Source organism: Microcaecilia unicolor, chromosome 1 (genome assembly GCF_901765095.1).
Source record: "Microcaecilia unicolor chromosome 1, aMicUni1.1, whole genome shotgun sequence".
Taxonomy (NCBI): domain Eukaryota; kingdom Metazoa; phylum Chordata; class Amphibia; order Gymnophiona; family Siphonopidae; genus Microcaecilia; species Microcaecilia unicolor.
Genome location: NC_044031.1, coordinates 511,436,683 through 511,455,970, shown reverse-complemented (window position 1 = coordinate 511,455,970; position 19,288 = coordinate 511,436,683). Strand labels below are relative to the sequence as shown.

The following is a 19,288-nucleotide window of genomic DNA, read 5'->3' as shown; positions in this document are numbered from 1 at the left end:
AATCGTTTCTAGAAATGAAGCAGTTGAAGTAATATAAATAACCTGGAGTATAGGACAGCTTTTACTTAATAATATTGTTTATTTTCTTTGAAACTTCTCTGACTCTATCACTCCCCCCTCATTATTGGGGTCTAAGAAAGGTTAAACTATTTTCTGTTTTAAAGTATAGTTAATTGGTAACTTTCCTGTCCATTGTAAGATTTCTCTTTTTTGATGTTTTTCTTCTTTGGTATGAAACTGGTAAAACATTGGATGAGAACGTTATGATGTATATTATTTGCCTGTGTTTCTATGCAAGGATTACCTTGTTAAATGTATAATAAAACTATAAATAAATTAAAAAAAAAAAAACAAGATCATAGATAAGGAAAAAAGAGCTGAACAAAGTTAAAGAAAGATGACTATCAGAATAGAGTGAAGTGGTAGGGTGTTATAATAAGCTATTGATTCTCATTGTAGGCCTTGTTGAAGAGCTAGGTTTTCAGTGATTTACAAAAGTTAGTTATTTCGTTAATCGTTTTCAAGTCAATTGGCAGTGCGTTCCATAGCTGCATACTCATGTAGGAGAAGCTAGTCGCATGTGTTAGCTTGTACTTTATTCCTTTGCAGTTGGGGAAGTGTAGATCAAGGAATTTGTGGGCTGATCTTTTAGCATTTCTGGGAGGTAGGCATAGGCGGTCGGTGGCCCAACTGTTTGGGGAGGCTAAAGGGGGCGGTGTTAGGGGTGGGGCCAGGGGAGGGGTTTACATCCATAATTGTCTGACAACATACAGAAAAAAATAAGTAAAAATAAAATAATCACAATTAATACCTTTTATTAAATTAAGATATTAGATATGTATCATATGTCAAACAATAAAGTGGTTGCTCAAAGCATAACCACAATTGCTCAACTGCAAAACACTATGCACAACTTTGTGCAAAAACACACTCATAACCTTACTGTACCATAAATATTACACTGGGCAGAACCTAATACACCAATATACCACCCATACGAAAAATGCAGACCGTCAACAATATGAAACAAGGGATCATAATACCACAATTCTCATGTAGAGCCACAAAACACCCTTTTAGGGTGGATAGTGTTCACAATGAGCTCCTTTTATTAATGACCAAAATTAGCAAATAAAACAAAACCAAAAAATAAGCTGATATCTTCTTATTTGACTTTTTGGCTAGTTTTCAGAGGCCAAAAACTCCTTTAAGTCAGAACGAGCATACTGTCCTGACCTGGAGAATTAGGTTTTGATCTCCGAAAGCTAGTCACAACAATGTATTTAATCCAATACAAATGTGTCACCTTATTTTTTTTTTTAATTTTTGTAACTATTTATTAACTTTTAAAGTGGACTAACATGGCTGCCACATTACTTCATCCTAAATTAAAAATAAAATTCTTTTTTCTACCTTTGCTGTCTGCCTGTTCTAATTGCGTTGGTCCTGGTCTCTGGTTACTGCTTCTCTGTTTTCTTTTAACTCTCTTTCCATGGGTCTCCTCTCCAAGTGCCATTTTTTTCTCTTCTGTCTTCTTCACCTCTTCCATAACAACTAACATCAACACTAATCTGTTCCTTTCAGCTTTCTTCCATTTTTTGTTACCTAGTCATTCAGATTTCACTCATATTATCCTGTCTTCCATCTCCCTTTTTGTTTACTGCATCTACCTACAGGTTTTCATCTCTTTTCCTCACTCTGGCCCTACCATTCTCTTTTCTCTTATTCTTCAGTCTTTCACTAGCTTCTTCATCTCTCCCACCACCATTCAGCGTCTCCTCTCTCCTCACCTCTGCCATCCAGCATCTCCTCCTTTTCTGTTTTTATTACCTGCCATCCAGCATGTTTCCTGTCTCTCTTTCTCCCACCACCATCCAGCATTGCATCTCCCCTCTCTACCCCTGTCATCCAGCATCTCCTCTGTTTCTATTTCTATCACCTGCAATCCAGTATCTTCTCTCTCACTCTCCCACCACCATCCAGCATTACCTCTCTTCTTTCTCTCACACCTGCCATCCTGCATCCCCTCTCTTGTCTCTCTTTCTCACCCCTACCACCATAAAGTATCTCATCTCTGTCTCTTTCCCTTACCCCCACCATCCAGCATTGCCCCTTCTTCCCCCCATGCAGTTTTACTTCTGCCTCTCTCACCTCCTCTCTGTCTCTCCCTGCAACCAATATCTCCTCTGTTTCTCCACATACCTCATACCCCTATCATCCAGCAGTGCCTGCAATGCCCATTGTCTCTCTGTCTCTCTCTCCTCTACTCTCCATCACTATTCAGTCCCTCCCAGCTGTTAGCTACCACCTTCCGTTTTTCCAACACAAGTAATTTCACCACTATGGAGGCAGGTCTACGAGGTCTAACATGTAGCTCGGGGCATCTCCATGGATGATTTTATGAACAATCGCGCAGATCTTGAACGCGATACACTCTTTGAGTGGGAGCCAGTGAAGTCTTTCTCTTAGGGGTTTTGCGCTTTCATATTTTGCTTTGCCAAATATGAGTCTGGCTGCAGTGTTCTAGGCTGTTTGAAGTTTCTTAATAGTCTGTTCTTTGCAGCCTGCGTATAGTGCGTTCCAGTAGTCCAGGTGACTTAGCACCATTGATTGTACTAGGTTACGGAAAATAGATCTCGGAAAGAAAGGTTTTACTCGTTTGAGTTTCCACATGGAGTGGAACATCTTTTTCGTTGTATTCTTCACATGGGTTTGGAGTGTGAGGTTTCGGTCAATGGTAACTCCCAAGATTTTCAGATTATTTGAGACTGGAAGAGACAAGTTTGGTGTGGACATAGTGGTGAAATTACTTGTGTTGTGTTGTGAGGCGAGAATAAGACATTGTGTTTTTTCTGCGTTGAGTTTTAGCTGGAATGCATCAGCCCAGGAGTGCATAATTTGGAGGCTTTGATTGATCTCATTGGTGATTTCCTTCACATCGTGTTCCCTCTGATAAGACAACAGGGGTTTGTAAAACATCGGTCGCAGTGCCGTTCTTCTGCTTTCTGATATGAAATAGTAGAAGCCGCTACTCTATAGAAGGATTTATAAGTAGAGCTATCTTTTATCAAGACCACATGGAGGGGCATAATCAAACAGGGCCGGCCATATATATGGGCGGGCATCTTCAAGGCCGGCCCCGTAAAGCAGCGTCCCTACCGTATTATTGAAACAAGATGGCTGGCCATCTTTCGTTTCGATAATACGGTCGGAGAAGGCCAAATATCAACATTTGGGCCGGCTTTAGAGATGGCCAGCATTGGTTTTCAGCGATAATGGAAACTAATGGTGGCCATCTCAAACCCGGCCAAATCCAAGGCATTTGGTCATGGGAGGAGCCAGCTTTTGTAGTGCACTGGTCCCCCTGACATACCAGGACACCAACCGGGCACCCTAGGGGGCACTGCAGTGGACTTCAAAAATAGCTCCCAGGTGCATACCTCCCTTACTTTGTGTGCTGAGCCCCCAAACCCACTCCCCACAACTGTACACCACTACCATAGCCCTTAGGGGTGAAGGGGGGCACCTACATGTGGGTACAATGGGTTTTGGGGGGGGTTGGAGGGCTCCCATTTACCACCACAAGTGTAAAACGTAGGGGGGGGGATGGGCCTGGGTCCACCTGCCTGAAGTGACTGCACCCACTAAAAACTGCTCCAGCGACCTGCATACTGCTGTCATGGAGCTGGATATGACATTTCAGGCTGGCATAGAGGCTGGCAAAAAAATGTTAAAATTTTTTTTTGGGTGGGAGGGGGTTGGTGACCACTGGAGGAGTAAGGGGAGGTCATCCCCGATTCCCTCCGGTGGTCATCTGGTCATTTGGGCACTTTTTGGAGGCTTGGTCCTAAAAATAAATGGACCAAGAGAAGCCGGCCAAGTGCTCGTCAGAGCCAGCCTTCTTTTTTCCATTATCGTCCGAAGCCGGCCATCTCGTAACCATGCCCCCGTCCCGCCTTCCATACCCTGCCGAAACGCCCTCTTTAACTTTGGCCGGCCCCGCGACGGAAAGCAGTTGAAGCCGGCCAAAATCGGCTTTCGATTATACCGATTTGGCCAGCTTCAGGAGATGGCCGGCCATCTCCCAATTTGTGTCGGAAGATGGCCAGCCTTCTCGTTCGAAAATAAGCAGGATAGTGGCTTTATTTGTCTAGGAGACATATGATCTCATCTTGAAAACTCAAAATTCTATATAATGGTTTATGGTTTATTTATTAGGAAATCTTAAAGCAAAAGTTAAATAAGTTGTCTATAGTCAGTTGCAGAGGAGAACAATGCAACATGAAAGGCAATTCTCTAATGCAGGCAGCTGCAGTTACATGTGCCTTGCATGTTAAAATGTCTAGAATACTAGCACTTACATGTGGTGACTAAGTGTTATTCTGTAATAGAACACCTAACTTACATAGGGGCCCTTTTACTAAGCCGCAGTACGCTGTATGTGCGTGCAGTGCATGCCCAAATGAGACTACCGCCGGGTCAGCGCGCCCTCCTGGTGGTAACTTCAGATTTGGTGCACGCCCATAACGTGTGGATGAATTATTTATTTATTTCCTCCTACGCACACTGGTTCTCGTAGTAATTGGCACTTGGCGCGTGCTGACCTGTCACCACGCCTGTAGCACGTGAGCCTTTACTGCTAAATCAATGGGTAGCATTAAGGGCTCAGGCCAGTTTTGGACATGCGCTGGTTTCATTTTTACTGCAGGCCCTTTTCCCGTCCCATTAAAAAAGAGCCATTTTTTTGTAGATGCGGTAAAAACTGGCCAAGCGCTTGCCCAATACATGCACCTACACTACCGCAGGCCACCTTTTACAGCGGCTTAGTAAAAGGGCCCCATGGTATGTAAATACAAGGGGGACATATGCATGAATGGAGCTACCACTTACATGCGTAACTTACAGAATGCTCTAAGTTGCCTGTGTCCCTGCTACCTTTAGGCACCTGCATTGTTCTCTCTAAGCCAAGTGGGAGTCCTCCACCTGCAGTTCTGCCAGTGGGGGGTGCTGTTCCACTATCACATTTTCAATAGTGAGAGACAGGCAAGTTCTGCAGGACTCCAGCGAACCTGTTTGTCCTTAGCAATTGAAAACACAATATCGAAGCACCACCCCCTAGTAGCAAAAATGCAGTTGGAGGCTTCCTGGTCGGCTTAGAGGGAACAGTGATAACAATACAAAGTTATGCTAATGCTCAATAACGGGTGCCCAGGAGCTGTTAAAAAATAGGCCCCTACTGTGCATCATTCAGAATGGAAATCTCTTATATTTTGATACTATTGAACCTGATTCTTCAAAACTGAAATTATGAAACATGCTTTCTTCTCAAAATCGGACAGCAAAGCTTATGAATACAACATCTGAAGGGAATTAAAACTTGTGCATTGTAAGCTACATCACATAGGCTTGACTCTAATGACTTATAATGCCCTCAGTTTCAGATATTTCTTTGCAATAGGTATAGCATGGAGAAATACTTTTGAAAATAAGTTTTAACATTTGCAAAATTCTGATTCAATAGTTAAGCATTTAATCATAAAATACTGTATATATGCACTCAATTATCAATCAGAGTTATATGTTCACCAGTGGCTAGTAAATGTATAATGCCATTAGCTGTGTACAGTCAGCCACTGTGGACACAATTCTATAAGTGGGCACCGCCATTTAGCAGCCCCCATGTAACCTGTTGAGAACCTATTCTATAATGCCATCTAGGCACTTCTGTTACAGAATACTAGCAGAATCCAGTATCTGCACACTTTATATGTAAGTGTCTACGGTCATATCAGCCATAGACCTGGCGTAACTGCAATCACAAAAATGTGGTAGGGATGTGCATTACTTACAGTATTCGGTAAGTTATGGTGTGTAAGTGGGAGCCCCATCCATGTACCACCCATGCTCTGCCCATGAACACGCTCCCTTGCAATTACATCCTATCCTCTGGATTCTACATAGTGCGCCTAGAGATCTATGTCAAAATCCAGGCGTATTCTATAACAACACACATAACTTAATTGGCTTAACAAGCTAATTAGCATTGATAACAGCACTTATTAAGCAATAATGAGCACTAATTGGAAATAATTAGAATAATTTACAACTCACTAAGGGGCCATTTTACTAAGCCGCGTAAGCACCTATGCGTGCCCAATGCACACCAATTCCACGTTACTGCCCGGCTACCACGTGGCCCTTGTGGTAATTTCATTTTTGGCATGTGTCTGCTACACACACCCAAAAATATTTTTTATTTTTTGGCGCGCATCAGCTATGCTTGCCAAGTGGCATTTGACGCACATAGGTCATTACCGCCCGGTTACAGCGTGTCTTTACTGCTAGGCCAATGGCCGGTGGTAAGATCTCAGACTCAAAATGGACAAGCGGCAATTTTCATTTTGCCGCACATCCATTTTTGGTAAAAAGTTTAAAAAGGCCTTTTTTACAGGTGACCTGAAAAATGATTCTGCACGAGCCCAAAACCCACACCTATGCTACCGCAGGCCATTTTTCAGTGCATCTTAGTAAAAGAACCCCTAAGTGTATTCTATAACACAGTGCACCTAACTTCTAAAGCACACAAGCAAAAAGAGGCATGGTTATGGGCGAGGAAATGGGTGTTTCGTGGGCATTCCAAAATTTGCGTGCATTGTTATAGAATATAGCCCCCTGTGCCTAAATCTTCGTGCCAGGATTTATGCCACATTTTCATTGGTATAAATGGAGAAGTGTAGTTTTAGTCACTGGGATATCAACTAGAGTATTCTATATACCGCACCTAAATCTAGGCACCACTTATAGAATACGCTTAGGCGGAAATTCTTTCTGCACAGGTTTTTCAGATGTCATATATAGAATCTGGCCCTATCCCACTGATTCTGTAAACGTCAGCAAAAATTGCGCATGTACATTTAGTCACAATCCCAATTTGCAAATGTAATTTAATAGAATAAGGAGCAACGAGTGTCAATAATTGGCTTTTTAACAAGCAATTATTGGCACTAATTAGATTTAATTGGGAATAATGGGTGGGATCTGTGCCTAAAATTTACGCACAACTCAAAAAAGAGGGTGCAGAAATAGGAGGGTCATGGGCATTTTGGGATAGATCGGGGATGTGGTTTTGATTTACTCATATAATTGAAAAATAATGGTGCTTCACATGTAAATTTAAGCGTGTGCATTGGCAACACGTTTTCGTTGGTGCAAACGGTGGCACCTACATTTACACCTGACTTCAACAGTTATGTGTTAATTCTATAAACCACGCAGAACTTTAAGCACAGCTTATAGAATACTGCTTAAGCAGGTTTTTATCAACGTTGATTTTGTAGGTGCCACATATAGAATCTTGCTCTATGCCACTTAGAAGGGTTGTTCCAGAATAGTGCTTAAGCACCCTGCTGGCACTTTCATGGGCAAGTGTACACTTATGTGCATAAGTGCTATTAATCTGAACACTTACACACACATACATCAGGGGCACATAAACGCAGGAGTCAAGTTATAGAGTTGCCCTTCACATGGATAGAATGGGGTTGAAAATACGTCTAACCACCCTGACACTATCCATAAAGTAAAGGAGAAGATGAAGGGGGAGTACAAGTGGCACCAACAATTAGCTTTAGCCACTATCCAGATAAGCTGTTTAGGGCTCCTTTTACAAAGGTGCAGGAATAAAATGGGACCTGCTGCAGATAACTTGAGCTAAACTTTAGTAAAAGACTCCCTGAGTGCGCCCTTACGTAGGTCTTTCCTGCTCGCTAAGACCATTTGTTCCCTTGGCCGAAAATAGCCAATTTCCAGTTTCTTGCATTAATGGCCACATGACACATGGCCATTAAAAAGATTACTGAATGAGGCCTACCGCCACTGAGGTGCTAACTGATTAGTGTAGAAATGCCCACTCTCCACCCCCAGACATGTTCCCTCCACACAAAAAAAAATCTAATTTATTTTTTAACGTGTGGTGTGAGCACATAGATTGTAAAATTACCATGGGACACCTCAGCTTGGTAAAAGGTCTCCATGGCAGCCACTGTATAACACATGTGTTCAGTGCTGCTCAATATATGTATATGGGTCCGAATACACTTATTAATTTAAAAGCCGAAACAATGTTTACATTAAAACATGAACTGTCACCACTTACAATTAGCCTACTTTATTTTTAAGTAAAATGTCAGTTATTGCTAAAATACAGTTCTACAGGATAGTAATATATTTTAATATAGTTGCTTAAAGTTTAATATACAAAATGTTCAAGGGACAAATAAATGCCATCTGACTTAGCAAGCAAAGCTTATAGTTATTTTCTTTGTCATATAATAAACAATTATTGGAAATATGCCATTCCTTTTTTTTTAGTTGAAAAGCTTTATTCAAGTTTTAAAAGTACAAGGAAATCAATGCAGTCAAAAATAGCCAAACCATTACAATACAGAAAACAGTGAAAAACAGCTAGAGACAGCATGAATACACATATACACCTTAAAGTGAACAATTTATTATAGACTTACACTTACTTGCAACTAGTGGTTCATGTTCTGATTGTCTGAAATGAAATGTAACCTTTTCAAGGTCAAATAATGCTACCAGGGTGTCTTCTAGCATGGCTTGTTCATCTGTCTAGAAAATAGGATACAGAATAAAGAGAAACTGTGATTATTGTATTGAAGCCTTATTCCCTACCAGATGCCATAACATATTATAATAAACTTACACTATACTTAGGCAAATATTACATCATTAAGGGGGGTCTTTTACTAAAGTGCGCTAGCATTTTTATCTTGCGCTAAACACTGAGGCACCTCTTATATTCCTTCATGCATCTCAGCATTTAGTGTCAGCTGATTTTTAGCGTGAGCTAAAAACGCTAGTGCACCTTAGTAAAAGACGCCCTAAGGTGGAGAATCAAACTAATTTATTTATTGGGATTTATTAAGCGCCTTTATGAAGAGATTCACCCAAGGTGATGTACAGCAGGTACAGTTTAACATGAAACTTACAATGTTTTTAACAGCATAACAATAGTAAAATGACCAAATATAAACATAAATTCAATAAATGAGGTAAACCTGAAAACAGCAAATTGAAACCAAATAATAGATTTTTGTTTTTTTAGATTTCGCTTAGACCTTTTTCAGTAGTAGCTCAAGGTGAGTTACATTCAGGTACACTGGACTACCACTGATTCCCAACAGTGGCAAAAATTTTATTTGCTTTTATTAGGCTCCTATTCCATGTACTACACAAACAGCGGTAAGCTATATTATAGATGTAACCTGCCATGGCTCTAATAATCAAATTATATTTTTAATAACTCAGCAAGTGTATTAACTTTATGCACTGTGTCAATAATTTCCTGTGAGGAAAGACTTAAGTGGTTAGGGTTCTTCAGCTTGGAGATGGTTCAGAGGAGGATATGATAGAGGTCTACACAATTATGAGTGGAGTAGAGCGGGTGGATGTGAATCAATTGTATATTCTTTCAAAGACTTGGGGACATTCCATGAAGTTACATGGTAATACTTTTAAAAAGAATAGGAGAAAGTATTTTTTCACTCAGGGAGAAATTCTATATATGGTGCCTTAAAAATTGGCACCATAAAACCATGTACTTAGTGCGATTCTATAAATAGGTATGCTGGACAAATATCAAGATGGCATTGAGATTAATACTTTTTCAGAAAACTCTATAACACTATTTATTTTTTATTTATTTATTTATGACATTTATATCCCACAATATCCCAAACAAATTTGGGTTCAATATGGCTAATAATAAACATTTGCAAAAAGTACAATACAATTAGTGTTAGCATACGTAGTAATAATACAATACATAAACTTCACTATTATTTAATAACAAGAGCAGGGTTCCAAGCATGCCCGAGAGCTAAGAATTACTCATGTGAGTAAGGGATTTACTAACTACAAAAGCTTTCAACAGTTTACAAAATAAGAGGTAATTGGTAATGTATCTTAATAGATTAGGCACAGAATTCCATATCTTCGTACATTGATAGGTAAAGCCTGAATTATGAATAGATATAATGAAGCTTCTTACAACTTGGGTAATGAAGGATGAGATAGTCCATAGATGTAGGAAAAGCATTTCGTAAACACAGTTCTGTCAGGTTTTGCATGTAGCAAGGTAATAAACCATACAAAAAGTATAAAGGTAAATAGAAAGCCAGTGTAATTTAGCCAAGAGAGGAGTTGCCTTGGTATAATGAGGAACTCTACAAACAAGACGGGCAGTGGTGTTCTGCGCTGATTGAAATTTCTTGACGTAAGAGTACTTTAAACTTGAGCAAACGGCATTACAATAGTCAAACTTAGGGGCCCTTTTACTAAGCCACGGTAAAAAGTGGCCTGTGGTAGTGTGGTCGTGTCTCTTGGGCACCCTCTGGGCCACTTTTTACTGCTGCTGGGGAAAAAGCAATTTTTTAATGGGCCTGCGCTAATATTAAAACTAGCATGCACCTATTTATAGCCTGAACCGTTACCACCACCCATTGACTTAGCAGTAAGGGCTCACACACTACCCACGCAGTAACCATGCAATGCGCTAATGTGGGCACGCTGACGGTTACTGCCTGCAATGTCTCCTGCAGTAATGCTGATTTTAGCACGCGCTACTCACTCAGCCCTTCCATGGCTTAGTAAAAGGGCCCTTTAGAGAGTACTAGTGTTTGGACCAAAGAATGGAAGATTGAATTCTGAAATAAAGGTCTCAATCGCTTCAGCCTCCACAATGTACTAAAGACACTGGACATCACCTTAGACACCTGAGGTTCAAATGACAAATACTGGTCAATAGTTATACCTAAGGTTTTCATAGTGGTAACTAACAGGTAAGTCATATTATCTATAATGACGTTCCTAATAGCCATATGGTGATAGGAACTTGGTTTGTCTTTGTTTCATTTTCATTTGAAATCAGCAGCCCAGGGTTCAAACCAGATTCAAACTGGATTTGATAGTAGGCAAGATTTCAACTATATTGTCTATAAACGGGATGTAAATGGTAACATCATTGGCATTCATAAAGGTATTAAAACCTCTGGATTCCAGTAAACTACCTAGTGGAGCCATCATTAAATTGATCAGGATGAGGGAAAGAAGGGAGCCCTGGGGAACACCATGAACAGAGGACCAAGTTGGAGACATAAGACCAGTCTGCTTTACTAGGCATTGTCTAAATTTCAGAAAACCTTTGCTAGAATCCTATTCTGCTCTTAAAAATTAACTCAGGTGAATCTCATTATCATGAACCTTAACCAAACCCTGTTGACACAATGGAAAAGTTAAGAATTAAAATAAAAACAAATGGGATGGAAGTAAACAGAAATGAAATTTTTTAAAATGATACTGAAAATATAATGGAACTCCAGTCCTGTAATTCCACACAATTTTACTTTGTTACCAATAGATATGAGTCTTTATTGTTCCAATAGATTTAAGATTTCTTACCAGGCTAGGTGACAAGAGGGACTGGAAGTGGATGAGGACTCCTGCATTAGCTATCTGCTCCAGCCATCTTCTGCTGGCCTCATGAGTTTCCATCTCATATTCCTTGCTGCTGTCAAATGTCTGATTCAAGGCTGCCAGAAGCTGCTCTGAGAAAGCACAGACTGTGGCTACCAAACTTTGGGAAAAGACCATGTCACGTCTGAGTTGAATCTCACTGTCTGTTAACCGAAAAAAAAATTAAAACAAATAAGAGGATTAATGTGATGATAACTGTTTTTCTAGTAAATCTGACATGTGAACACAATTGGAGGACCTAGATAAAGATCTGATCGCTGATATTCAAAAGTTGGGGAAGAAAAGAGAGGTGCTGTTGTTGGGAGATTTCAATCTGCCGGATGTAGATTGGAAGGTTCTGTCTGCGGAATCGGAAAGAAGTAAAGAGATCGTGAATGCTTTTCAAAGTGCTTTGCTCAGACAAATGGTGTCAGAACCCATGAGGGAGGGAGCGACGCTAGATCTGGTACTCACAAATGGGGATAATGTGTCAAATGTCCGAGTGGGTGCCCACCTGAGCAGCAGTGACCATCAAACAGTTTGGTTTGATATGACAGCTGAAGAGGAGGGTGGCCACTCAAAACTCAAAGTCCTGGATTTCAAACATGCTGACTTTAGTAAAATGGGGGAATACCTGAGGTAGGAGCTGATGGGATGGGAGGAAATACAAGAAGTGGAAGGACAGTGGTCCAGGCTGAAAGAAGCTATAAATAGGGCCATGAACCTTTATGTAAGGAAAGTAAATAAAAGCAAGAGAAAAAGGAAACCGATATGGTTCTCCAAGCAAGTGGCTGAGAAAATAAAGGCTAAAGAGTTGGCGTTCCAGAAATACAAAAAACTCAAGAAAAGGGACACGAGGAGGAATACCGGATGAAACTGAAAGAAGCCAAGAGAGAGATACGTCTGGCGAAAGCGCAAACGGAAGAACAAATGGCTAGAAATGTAAGGAGGGGTGGCAAAATTTTCTTCAGGTATATTAGTGAAAGGAGAATGACTAAAAAGGGAATTGTGAGACTAAAAGATACTGCGAACCGCTATGTGGATAATGATGAAGAAAAAGCAAATTTGCTAAATAGATACTTCTGTTTTCACAGAAGAAAATCCTGGAGAAGGACCGCGATGGACTGCAAAAAGTACAAATGAGATTGAAGTGGATAGAGCACCGTTCGCGGAAGAGAGTGTGTATGAACAACTTGAAAAGCTAAAGGTGGACAAAGCCATGGGACCGGATGGGATCCACCCTAGGATATTGAGGGAGCTCAGAGAGGTTCTGGCGGGTCCTCTTAAAGATTTGTTTAATAATCCTTGGAGACGGGAGAGGTTCCGAGGGATTGGAGAACGGCGGATGTGGTCCCTCTTCACAAAAGTGGTGATAGGGAAGAAGCTGGAAACTACAGGCCTGTAAGCCTCACTTCGGTTATTGGAAAAGTAATGGAAGCGATGCTGAAGGAAAGGATAGTGAATTTCCTGGAAGCCAATAAGTTGCAAGATCCGAGACAACATGGTTTTACCAAAGGCAAATCGTGCCAAACGAACCTCATTGAATTCTTTGATTGGGTGACAGGAGAATTGAATCAGGGACGAGCTATGGACGTAATCTACTTAGATTTCAGCAAAGCTTTTGACACGGTTCCCCACAGGAGGCTCTTAAATAAACTGGATGGGCTGAAGATAGGACCCGAAGTGGTGAACTGGATTAGGAACTGGTTGACGGACAGACGCCAGAGGGTGGTGGTGAATGGAATTCGCTCGGAGGAGCGAAAGGTGAGTAGTGGAGTGCCTCAAGGATCGGTGCTGGGGCCGATTCTGTTCAATATATTTGTGAGTGACATTGCCGAAGAATTAGAAGGTAAAGTTTGCCTATTTGCGGATGATACTAAGATCTGTAACAGAGTGGACACCCCGGAGGGAGTGGAAAACATGAAAAAGGACCTATGGAAGCTAGAAGAATGGTCTAAGGTTTGGCAATTAAAATTCAATGCGAAGAAATGCAAAGTGATGCACTTAGGGAGTAGAAATCCACGGGAGACGTATGTGTTAGGCGGGGAGAGTCTGATAGGTACGGATGGGGAGAGGGATCTTGGGGTGATAGTATCTGAGGATTTGAAGGTGACGAAACAGTGTGACAAGGCGGTGGCCCTAGCTAGAAGGTTGTTAGGCTGTATAGAGAAAGGTGTGACCAGCCGAAGGAAGGGGGTGTTGATGCCCCTGTATAAGTCGTTGGTGAGGCCCCACCTGGAGTATTGTGTTCAGTTCTGGAGGCCGTATCTTGTTAAGGATGTAAAAAGAAAAGCTACGAGAATGGTATGGGATTTGCGTTACAAGACGTATGAGGAGAGACTTGCTGACCTGAACATGTACACTCTGGAGGAAAGGAGAAACAGGGGTGATATGATACAGACGTTCAAATATTTGAAAGGTATTAATCTGCAAACGAACTTTTTCTGGAGATGCGAAGGCAGTAGAACGAGAGGACATGAAATGAGATTGAAGGGGGGCAGACTCAAGAAAAATGTCAGGAAGTATTTTTTCACGGAGAGAGTAGTGGATGCTTGGAATGCCCTCCCGCGGGAGGTGGTGGAAACAAAAACGGTAACGGAATTCAAACATGCGTGGGATAAACATAAAGGAATCCTGCTCAGAAGGAATGGATCCTAAGGAGCTTAGACGAGATTGGGTGGCAAAGCCGGTGGCGGGAGACGGAGATGGTGCTGGGCAGACTTATACGGTCTGTGCCAGAGCCGATGGTGGGAGGCGGAACTGATGGTTTGGAGGCGGGGATAGTGCTGGGCAGACTTATACGGTCTGTGCCAGAACCGGTGGTGGGAGGCGAAGCTGGTGGTTGGGAGGCGGGGATAGTGCTGGGCAGACTTATACGGTCTGTGCCCGGAAAAGGACAGGTACACATCAAGGTAAGGTATACACAAAAAGTAGCACATGTGAGTTTATCTTGTTGGGCAGACTGGATGGACCGCGCAGGTCTTTTTCTGCCGTCATCTACTATGTTACTATGTGAATGCTTCCTTTTTTTCTACAGAATAGGTTCAGCAAAGGCAGTGCCAGTACAGGCTTTTTCTCTAGATCTGGAAGGCCTCTAAACTGAGATTATCAACAATAGTGCCGTTAGTGCCAAACTGTTATAATGGATTTTATTTATGTGATCCCTTTTCCTTGAGGTGTGGATTGAGGTCACTAACTCATCTGCATAGACAGGGATGTGATTTGATTCCACCAGATTCGGTGAGGTATTTGTAATCATCCTCTTTCCATTTGAATCTGGATTGCAAGCAACAGAATAACCAAGAGGAGATGTCAAGCAGTAGGGATTGACCAAACGTTTGTCTCTACAAACTGTTAGCTGTGCAGTGCATAGACCATTAAGCTACTTTCAAGTACAACAGATACACGAGGCGCTTGTCAAGGCTTCATGTGACTTTTATAAATTGATCAGTAAATGCTCCATCAATCAATATATTATAGAACATCCACTGATTGACCCCTGAAGAAGGCTGATACAGCCGAAACACGGACCGTGTTGGGTCCCAATAAAGGCTTTTCTGGAGCATCTTACCCTTGAGTGTGGTGACTGATCTCTTGACATTGGGCCCTCTCCACCCCCTATTTTTCTGTTGTGTTCGATTGCTGTGGAGAGTGTGAACCCCACTCTGTTTTTCTGTGTGTGCTACTTTCAAGTAACCATGACTTTGTCACATGTAGTTTGAGCTCTTTGGAAGTAATTTTATAACAGCCTGTCTGTCAGCAAGAAATTTATTTGACATTTTTTTGTGTTTGTGTTTTCTCAATATTTGAAATGTTTATCATGTTCTTTGTGTTTGTAGAATTTGGTCTCCTGAAGATGCTTATTGTGAAACATGGCCCATGTTGAGACCATGTTAACATTTTTAAACTAGAACTTTATATCTGAGACCAATGTTCTCTTTCTGGAAGAGTTGAGCATTAGCCCAAGACAAAGTACCCCCTTATAGTATATGTCCTCAAAATTCTCTCTCCAGTACCCTGTGTACAATTATGACTCTACAATCCAGGCTTCTGGTTTCCTGTGATTCTGTAACTATGGGAAGGGCTGCAAAATCTGTCCATTCTTCTCCCTTCTCCACCACACAGCTACTCTATGGCATGCAGGATCATTAGCTTATGTTTCCTTTATCCAACTGGAACAAGCTCCTTACCTGTGTATTCCAGGAGAGCCAAAAGTATCCGAGACTTCACCTCTGTGAAACAAAAATAATATAAAGCTTTACACGAAAGTCAAAAGCATTCTTCTAGCATGTAAATATTCAGTATTATTTGTACAGTTCTCATTATGAGTGAATTACTAATTTGAAAGGTCTTTTCTGATTGGAAATGAGGGAAAGAAATACTAGTAAATAAATCAACACAGGCACCACCCAGCTCGCGAACACACCATCACCTATTTTACTCTAATTAAATAACAAACACAGCCCAATAATTTTAAAATGGCAGAACAACAGCTGCAGCTTTATTAACAAATCATCGAACATAACAAATCAGCAATGGCAACTTTCCAATAACCCATTCATTTCTCTCCCCAACTCCCCAGCCTCACCCCTCCAATGCAGCTAGTCGGTATCACCCTAGCTGCCTCCTGTACACAACCCATCGAACTTCATGAGACATAACATGGCCCGCAGTGCTGCCAGGCCTCATCCCATTGCACATTACATCCAATTGAGGGAATTACCAAGGCCCATGGTGCCGCCAAGCCACGTCCAAACTTATGGTGGTGTTGCCTACAAGTCAAACGCTCGTCACAGTACCACATGCCCAGAAAATACTGTTACCCTGAATTGCATTTGTAACTCACCTACACCAGCCCAACTAAGCTGCGACCGATTACCCTCAAACCCAAGAACACAACCAATGTCCACCCCCACCCCAAAAGCAAAAAAAGGGAGGGAAGGGTGGGGCAAAGCTCTTACACACACTCACAGACACTGGCTTCCTCCTTCAACCCTTCCCAAAACATATTCCCGCACTTTTCCGTCACCACCTACAGTACTCCAAACCACGCCCACCAACACACATCCACCAATCCTATGCCCAAACCTGACATCCTTCCCTCAGCAACAACAGCCTACACTTCCAGCCCTAATCCATAAACCCCAGCCCCCCAGCTCCCTAATATCCAAACCTGCTAATATAATAGCTCCCTAGCCCCCTCCACTTCCCCACCCCCACAGCTAACTACCACGCACCACAAGATGGGCCTGGCTGCTGTTACCCTCCCTCCTGCTAAGGGTGTTGGGCATTCTAAATCAAACACAGAAAGCCAACCTTCTCATTACAAACATGCAAAATTGCTTATTAGAATTAGATAACACACTTGATTGTACATCTCATGCCTCTGTATGGTATAATCCCAATATGAAAAAAACAAATCTACCTGTTACCAAAAGAAATGGGGTGACAAAGGTATTTGGACTCTGGAAGACATATTTAAAATTGAAGCCAAGGACATTCTGCCCTTCAACACATACAAGACACATTTTTTTTACCCTCTTCACAATTTTTTCAAGGGATACAATTTAACCACTGTATTAAAACATCAAACATATTGATCTCCATTGACTCAATGGACCCATCCATATTTTCACTTGCAGGAATTCTATTGGGAAATGGACATGTGGCATCATCTATATACAAAATTCTCCTGTCACGTCGCTATAAAAGCAATAATTCCTTACTGAAAATTTGGGAATCTGATGCTAACTACTGAATACCTGAACAAAGCAAACTTTGGTTTTCACTTCTCAGACTGCTATCTGCAGCTAATTTCCTACAGTCAATGTTTTTCCTTTACCACAGAGCTGTCTAGACACCAGGGAAGCTCCCTACTACTGGTCTAATATCCACTAACTATTGTTGGCACTGTAAATCACAAGTAGGTACTCTTACCCTTATGATTTATGAACGTACTAAAATTTAACCTTTATAGAAAGATGTTTGGTCTATTATATGCAAAATATTTAATTTTAACATCCCTATTTTACTTTTAAAACTTGCTCATTACCATTGTCTGACCACCATAAACTACTATTTAATATCTAAATTACTACAGCCCAACAGGCAATATTAGCCAATTGGAAAGATGGTGGCAGACGGTACTGCTCTATCACATGTTAGAACTAGTTTCGACAAAATCAATGGGTTCGGTTATAAAAAAAGCGCTTAGTGTGGTCTCCAGCTAACAAGTATTTACTGTGCTTGAAACCTTGTTAAACATTATAAACACATCAGAACTGATCTGATACAGGCATCTTTACCCATTCTTAATATTCTCCTTATATCTGGGATGGGGGAGGGCAGACTTATACGGGGTCTGTGCCGGAGCCGGTGATGGGAGGCGGGACTGGTGGTTGGGAGGCGGGAAATACTGCTGCACAGACTTATATGGTCTGTGCCCTGAAAAAGACAGGTACAAATCAAGGTAAGGTATACACATGAGTTTATCGTGGGCAGACTAGATGGACCGTGCAGGTCTTTTTCTGCCGTCATCTACTATGTTACTATGTTACTATCTGTTTCTGAGCATTTATGTTTATAGTAATTATCCACTCTTGTTACATTACTGTTATTACTTCTGTGTTTCACAACTTTTTCTGTTCTTATACTTCATAAAAAAATAAGTTTCATGGGGAAAAAATGAAGATGTGTACACATATCTCTTATCAATCAAATGCCATGTCTTTGTGCTTAGCTACAAATGTTCATGAAGGTGCCACTCTCTCTCTTTTTTATGGTCTTCTAAATTCTGAAAAAGAAGAAAGGGAAGAGGACAAACTCCACAGTACAAACAGAAAGACCACAAAACGGAGGAGGCCAAAAGAACAGAGATGTGACCAGCAGGTGCAATAAACCTTTATTATGACAGACCTGATACGGCCGTGTTTCAGCGCTATGCCTGCATCAGAGGTCACTTAATAGGGAGTCTCAAATTTAACTGTCAAAATTTCAAACAGCCAGAAATGAGATCTAGTTAATTCCTTTCTGCAGTTCAAATAAATTATTGAGTAAAAGGGCATTCCCACTTGGCTCAAACAACATTTGTTTTAGGGATCCCTGATGCAGGTATAGTGCCAAAACATGGCTGTGGCGGGTCTGTCATAATAAAGGTTCATTGCACTTACTGGTCACGTCTCCATTCTTTTGGCCTTCTCTGCTTTGCAGGTTTCCTTCTAAATTCTGATTCATGATACTGTTTTCAACAATGTCTTTCAGACTTTCTTTTTATCCCTCAGAGGTTCCTGTGTCGTCAACCACATGTTCCGTTCCCCAACTCTACCATCTGACCAGTTATAAATAACTGCTGTTCCTGGGCCAGCTATTACCTTATCAGAGATCCTGAGGCAGTGCACTATAGGTTCAAAATGCAACATTATAAAGAAGGTGGTGCAAACAGTTTTAACCAATCACTTTCTTGAGCTGCCTGAAATATCCCTTTCTTCCACACATCTCCTTCACTACAGCTTAGCAACAACAGCTTGATCAGCCAACTGTATACCTCAGGGGAACATGTTGTTTTATCACTTAACCCTAACACTTATTCTAAATACATAAATGCTTGTTTTAAAAGTGCCTCTTGTGGTTAGACATGCATAAACCAGCATTTAGATCTTTATATTGCATACATTTCTAAATCCCAATTGTACAAATCCGAGATATAAACATCCAAAACTGAAAAACATGCATATGACAAGGAAGTGTGATTTGG

At 41.2% G+C, this 19,288-nt stretch overlaps 1 protein-coding gene across 1 annotated transcript in view; it reads right to left on the bottom strand.

Annotated features, from left to right (window-relative positions):
• Positions 1-19,288, bottom strand: part of PREX2 (phosphatidylinositol-3,4,5-trisphosphate dependent Rac exchange factor 2) — a 523,586-nt gene that overhangs the window by 96,580 nt on the left and 407,718 nt on the right. Inside the window, 3 exon segments of the mRNA XM_030215317.1 lie at positions 8,529-8,631; positions 11,482-11,699; positions 15,726-15,767. Coding sequence (XP_030071177.1) covers positions 8,529-8,631; positions 11,482-11,699; positions 15,726-15,767 — 363 coding nt within the window.